The sequence below is a fragment of the Meleagris gallopavo genome, chromosome 22, assembly GCF_000146605.3.
Source record: "Meleagris gallopavo isolate NT-WF06-2002-E0010 breed Aviagen turkey brand Nicholas breeding stock chromosome 22, Turkey_5.1, whole genome shotgun sequence".
Taxonomy (NCBI): domain Eukaryota; kingdom Metazoa; phylum Chordata; class Aves; order Galliformes; family Phasianidae; genus Meleagris; species Meleagris gallopavo.
The window spans coordinates 1,335,177-1,341,176 of record NC_015032.2 but is presented as its reverse complement, the minus strand read 5'-3'; the positions used below and the strand labels follow the sequence as shown (position 1 = coordinate 1,341,176).

Sequence of the window (6,000 nt, the reverse complement as noted above, 5' to 3'; positions counted from 1 at the left end):
CACCAAAGGCATGTGCTGTCCCCGGGCTAATGGTCCCACGAGTGCTGCTGCCTTGCTGGCCCTGCAGCATCAGCATCACAGCCACTACGCAGCTCCGAGCTGCATCCAGCACTGGGTGCTCTGCCTTAGGAGGTGATGTACGCCCAGTCCTGTGTTCCCATGGCATGGATAACACGAGTCCAGGTTTAAATTACATAGCAGGAAAGGGGTTAAAGTTTAAATGACTGTTTTGTATGTGAATTAATGTATGTAGCTTTGAGCCAAAATATCTACCATTAATTTTTCCACCTATTTCAGGAGCAGTAAGATACACAAAGTAAAGTTTATTTTGGTACTTGGTATACTTCACTCCCATTAAAAATAAATTAATCAGCAAATTCCTACACAGCTCAGCCTTCTTTTATGTAAATACAACCCAGCTGTAATGAATTACAAGGTGTTATTATCTCACACACACTGTATAATACTTCACACATAAGAGGTTTCTCTGCTTAGCTCAGCTTTCAACAAAAGCATCTTAAATAAACTGCAAGCAAGTTGTTTGGTCTGTAATGTTTTCACAGAGAAGGGATACACCTCACACATTGAGGGTTTCTTTACATGACTCATTTTATAACAAGTTAAACTGAGGAAGTTCGCCCTGGAAAAAAAAAAAATAACAAAATGCCTTTTTTACACAGAGAAGGCTCCTTAAGAGAGGCAAAAGAAAAAAAAAAAAAAGCAAGCCAGTGTTTGGGAGCCTGAATGCTACACCCAACTGCTGTTCAGATGATGTCAAGTACTCACCAAAACAGCTTCAGAAAGAAGAACAGTCACATCCAGGCAGTCACAATTTCAACGGAAACAACACCTCATCAACTAAAGAATTGTCATCCTTGACTTTTGCATAATAGTATTATCAGGAATACGCCTTAATATCAGAGGGCTGATTCTTATCAAAGTCTTGCAGAGCACAGAAAATGCACACGCATGGATTGTACCCAGAATGGCATTTATTACCAACTGCAATTTTGACAGGAGTAAAATGAAAACTGTTTTGGCCTGGAAATAGCCCTGTGAACCATCCACCTACGCAGTACACCTCAGCCTCTGCTGGTTTAATTAGTGGAGCTCTGGCTCCCATAATTACCGTATCAGTGTAAGTTGCTTGCACAGCCATATCAACTTTTAGCTGGGGTTGACAGGTGCTGTTGAAAAGCCCCGGACCACTGCTTTGGGGGTGGGAGGCAGCACAGTCCTATGCCATTAAGAGCCATGGACAGAAACAGAGATGTCATTTTCAGGAAGAAATTCTCAGACCACAGCTACTAAAAAAGAGTATGGAACTATCAGCAAGGCTGAGCTCCTCTGAAATACCAAGCACTCTGAGACAACCTTGGGTGGCAGCCCAAACACGTTTCAGACTCTTTCCTCATTAAGATGGCTACAGTCACAGAGGACTACTGAGGACTGTGCGTTATTCTTTGCATCCTCCTATTCTTGTGCAACAGAGCAGAGAGCTCCTAAGAAGGATTTTCATGGAAAATCCTTCAGAACCTGATAAATAATTCTTAACTCTATTAAAGAAAAATGGGCCGTTCTTTCTTGATACCAGGCTTTTAGAATTCGTTAATATCTACAATGCAAAGCACAGGTTTGTATTCACAACCATTCATCCAGCAGAGGAATACCGTTGTTTCTGTAGGTAGCAGCTCTTCAGATGAGGCAAGGGACAGAAATGGCTTCTGGAGACAACTAAGTCACGGTTAAAATAGCTGTTTTCCCAAAGATGGAAGGCAGGTCTTGCAATTTGTGTGCCAGGACCACTCTGTGCCATAAAAAGAACAGAGGCTCTCGCACCAGGTGAAAATGCAGAAGACTATGGCTGTCCAATTTGCTATCAATTCACCACAGGTAAGACATCTATTTAAATACATTCCTTTTCAACAGCAAACTTTCCTTCCTGATCCCACAGCTTCAGCCCAATTCAGTTTCAGGCCTGTTTCCCAAGCTGGTTTGACGAATGCTCTCAGAGTCCTTCGTCGTTGTAAACAGGAGAAAGGGGCTTGAGGATGCTGCGAGCGTTGCTCTCCACGAGAGGCCTCCAGCTCACCTCGCCTGTCAGCAGCAGGTCCTCCCCGCTCAGTGCATCCAGGTGCTGCACCTGCAGGAGATGGGGTGTTTGTTAGAACAAAGTATCCTGCACTCCATTCAAGGTCCTCAACAGCCATGCAAACATGTTCCTTTCTGGCGTGCTTTGTCATTTTGGAGAAGTAGAGCAAAAAAGATTCATGATTACTTAAGCATCTCGGAAAGGCAAGGAGATAAGTATCTGCAGATCAACTGGAGGTAACCACACAAGGCTGTCCACTTCTACCTTAGCTAATGCTTCCTCTGAAAGTCTGGCAACAGGACAAAGAAGAGCCACGCAAAGCATTCCGAGTTCCTGGCAGCTAGTTCCAATGACACACTGCTGGTATCATCATCTGCATGGAGTGCTCTAATAAGAGTGGTTTCATGTCAGCCAGGGCTTTCTCCTATAGAAAAGGACCTGACCAGCAGGGAACAGCTGAGATTTATAAAAACATATGGGCTGGAGGAGCTGAACAGAGAGTGAACACTGCAAGAAATAACTGACATCAAAAGAAACGTTAAGGTGTAATGTAAGCAAAACACTCAGTGAACACTTCAGTACTGGTGTCATGAGAGGCACTGTTAACACACTGTAAATGCAAGCTTGCTGCCACAGGACATTTCAGGGACTTGAGAGGGGGAAATGGGTATGGGAGAAGAAAAAGGGCCCATCAAGAGACATTAAAACTCAGAAGTACCACCTCTAGCTCAGGACGTCTGAACACAGATTTCTGGGAGAGTCAACCAGGGAATTGGTACCCATGCCAGCCCTGTTGCTGTATTCTTCTCTGTGCATTCACTAATAGTCACTGTTAAAGACAGGATCAGCAAGAACTTGTGCAAAAGATACCATACACAAAGGATTTACAGTGTTTACTAGAAACACAATATAATTTGACAAGCAGTTTCTCAACAGAGGAAAGAATACAGCAACAGTCACAGGATCAGACTGAAAAGCCACCTACGCACAGCATTGTATTACTGAGAGTGAATAGACTTCCCAGCAGCAGTTCAACGCAATGCACAAACACCACCTTACTTCCTTATTTCCCAGCCCTCCTAAAATTTGTTAGTTCAGAGATTTTGAGCCTGAAGTGGTTGTTCTGTACTTAATACCCCTAGACAGGTTTCTCTCTTCCATAAACCTTGCCAGTGACACTGGAACTGACACAGCATCCCAAGCAACGTGTGGCAATCCACATTCAGACTTTCCTTGCTGTATTGGGTTTAAGTAGCAAGGGTTTGGTAGCGAGGAGGGATGCAAGAGAGAGAGAGAGGTCTGTGAGCAGAGCCCCATGTCAGACCTGAGCCAGCCCCCTCCAAAATGGAGCTGCCATTGGCCAGAGGAATGACGTTGGGTGCATGTCTGAGAGAACAGACGGAAGAACAAACTGCTGTGCAACAGTGCAACAGCAGCTGGGAGAGATGAGTGAGAAATCAGAAGTGAGTGCTGCAGACAACCAGATGCTGGAGCAGTCTGCTTCTGAAGGATGGGGCCCGTGGTACAGAGTCATGCTGCAGCAGTGCTTGGAGAGCTGCAGCTCGTGGGAAGTCCATGCAGGATCTGTTCAGGAAGGATGATATTCATGGAAGGGGCCCCATGTGGAGCAGGGGAAGGCAGCAACCAACATGGAACAGCAGCAAGGAAGCACTAGGGACTGATCACAGCCCCTTTTCTCCATTCCCTAGCACCACTGGGGCATGGATCAGAGGTGTCTTCAGTTTGCTTTTAGTTCCCATTGATCCAGTCTGTTAGTAGTTAGCAGCACAAACTACGCTAATTTCCCTGTGCTGAGTCTATTTTGCCTGTGATTGTAATTGGTGAGTTCTTATCTCAAGCTGCAAGCTTTTTTCCCATCATGTTTTCTTCCCTTGATCTTTTGAGGAAGGGGAGTGAGAGAACAGTGTGGTGAAGCTTAGCTTCTTACTAGTGTGCAGCTAACACACTCACCTTCCATACACCTTACCTTCAAGGTTTCATAGAGCTGTCTCATTCTTTCCCAGCTGTTTTAGAGGTAAGGAACCTAGTCACTGCTGATACAGAATTTGTTTCCTCCCAATTGCACTGCTCTACTCTGAGCCTTGTTCAGTTCAGTTTTTATCTTTCTTGCTGTTTTGGGCCATTACAGATTACTCAAAATCACAATGGTATCACGAACTCAAAAAGTGGCACCGTGACACTATAGTTTATTCTCTATTCCTCCCTTACTAGTTCTGAGCATTTGTTTTACTTTTCTTTAACACTAGTGAGCACTGAGTTGTCATTTACATATTACAATCATAATCTCAAGAACTCATTCTTTGTGGTCTTCTGATAGTCTAAAGCTCATCTCTTTAAACATAAAGCTGAATTTGTTTTTCTCTTTAAGTTTACTACTTTGCAACTGTCTACACTCAACTGCATCAACCATTTCTTCATGCAGTTACGAATTCTTACTGCAACGAACCTTCTCTCTTCTATTAAAAACTGAGGATTTATTGACCTCTATTGTCTATATTTCAATCAGTTGCTTGTCTATGGGTACGTTCACTCTTCCCCTGTGACTGCTCAATTTTTTTCTTTCTTTTAAAAGAAATCATTGCGAGGTGTTTTATTGGATGTTTCCTAAAAATCCATAAAGATGACATAAATCAGATACTTGTTATCTACACTGATGCTTTCAAGCCACAGATGGGTGAGACATGACCTGCCTCCATAGAAACTGTGCTGACTTTTCTCCAATGTGCCACGTTTATCTGTGTAATCACTATTTCCTATTAGGCTGCTGACAGGTTCTTTCCCATCTTCTGCTTCAGTTTATAAAGTTGCTACGCACTTTCCAGATGGCAGTGCATAGCCAGCACACACTGCCTGCTGGCATTCCAAAAGCGTCCTCGGTCTCTGACAAATTCCCCTCATTTTCCATTTCACTTTCTGAGTTATGCTGAAATACATCTCCAACTCTATCTGGTCCTAAATTCAGCGTTGGAGAGACTACTGAGAATGCTGCTGTGGAGTTTCTGGTCACCAATTTCCTGTCCCACAGCTACACCCTTCCTCCAGCCCTCTCTCACCCATCTTCTGTCTCCAGTACCCGCATGGACCACATTTTCCAGGTCCTACTCAATGTTTCCTGGAAATCTGGCTCAGAAACCTCCTAATGGTTCACAGGACAAACATTATTTAATATATTTTCCTCCACATAGTAACTGAATGAACCTGGAAAACAAATACTTTACATCTTTCCCCAAACAATCAGAAGACTTTCAATCACTGTACATCGTGTACTTCATTATCAAGAGGATTTAGTCTCCACAGCACCAGGTGTAACTGTACAAGAAGTTACCATCCACTGCTGGAACGTTTTGTTGAGTCCCTTCATAAAGTGGGTCCAGGAAAAGAATAAGCAGGGATGCTCTCAATCTTCTGTGAATTTCTCTCAAATTGCAACGAACCTGTTAGCTTTTATGTTTTTACTTTTATCTTCTTATAAGCATTCAACAGGTTAAAAAAAAAGTGATAAAGACAACGGAGCTATGTAGTATCCGAGCAATAAAAATAAGCATTCAATACCCCAACCAAGAGTATGGAGAGAAGCTGTGCTGGGAGCTGCAGTGTACCTGTTTGCGCACGTACTCCACGAGTAACTCCAGGTGCCGAGGGTCCTCACAGTTCCTGTTAAAAAGGTTTCTCCACAGAGCTGCTGCCAGAACGTGATCATCGGACAGGATTCCCTACAGGAAGTATAGAGAGGGGTTAAAAAGTGCACACGAAGAGGGTCTGAACAAAAGGCAACTGAAGCAGTGTAGTGAGAATGTTGTCTCTCTGTACTTGGCACTGGTGAGACCACAGCTCAGGTACTGTGCTCACTGCTGGGCTCTTCATTACAAGAAGGACACTGGGGCCCT

At 43.8% G+C, this 6,000-nt stretch overlaps 1 protein-coding gene across 3 annotated transcripts in view; it reads right to left on the bottom strand.

Moving 5' to 3' along the window:
- Window positions 1–303: 303 nt before the first annotated feature.
- The window catches only part of LOC104913979 (ubiquinol-cytochrome-c reductase complex assembly factor 1), a 55,999-nt gene continuing 50,302 nt past the window's right edge, over window positions 304–6,000 (bottom strand). For 2 of the 3 annotated variants that reach the window (XM_019622070.2, XM_019622069.2), the window contains exons 9-10: window positions 5,713–5,826; window positions 2,009–2,143 (exon numbers count right to left, since the gene is read on the bottom strand). In XM_019622070.2, coding sequence (XP_019477615.1) covers window positions 2,009–2,143; window positions 5,713–5,826 — 249 coding nt within the window. Of the gene's footprint in view, window positions 2,144–5,712; window positions 5,827–6,000 lie in introns of all 3 variants that reach the window. The other variant, XM_010722259.3, reaches the window with a different exon arrangement.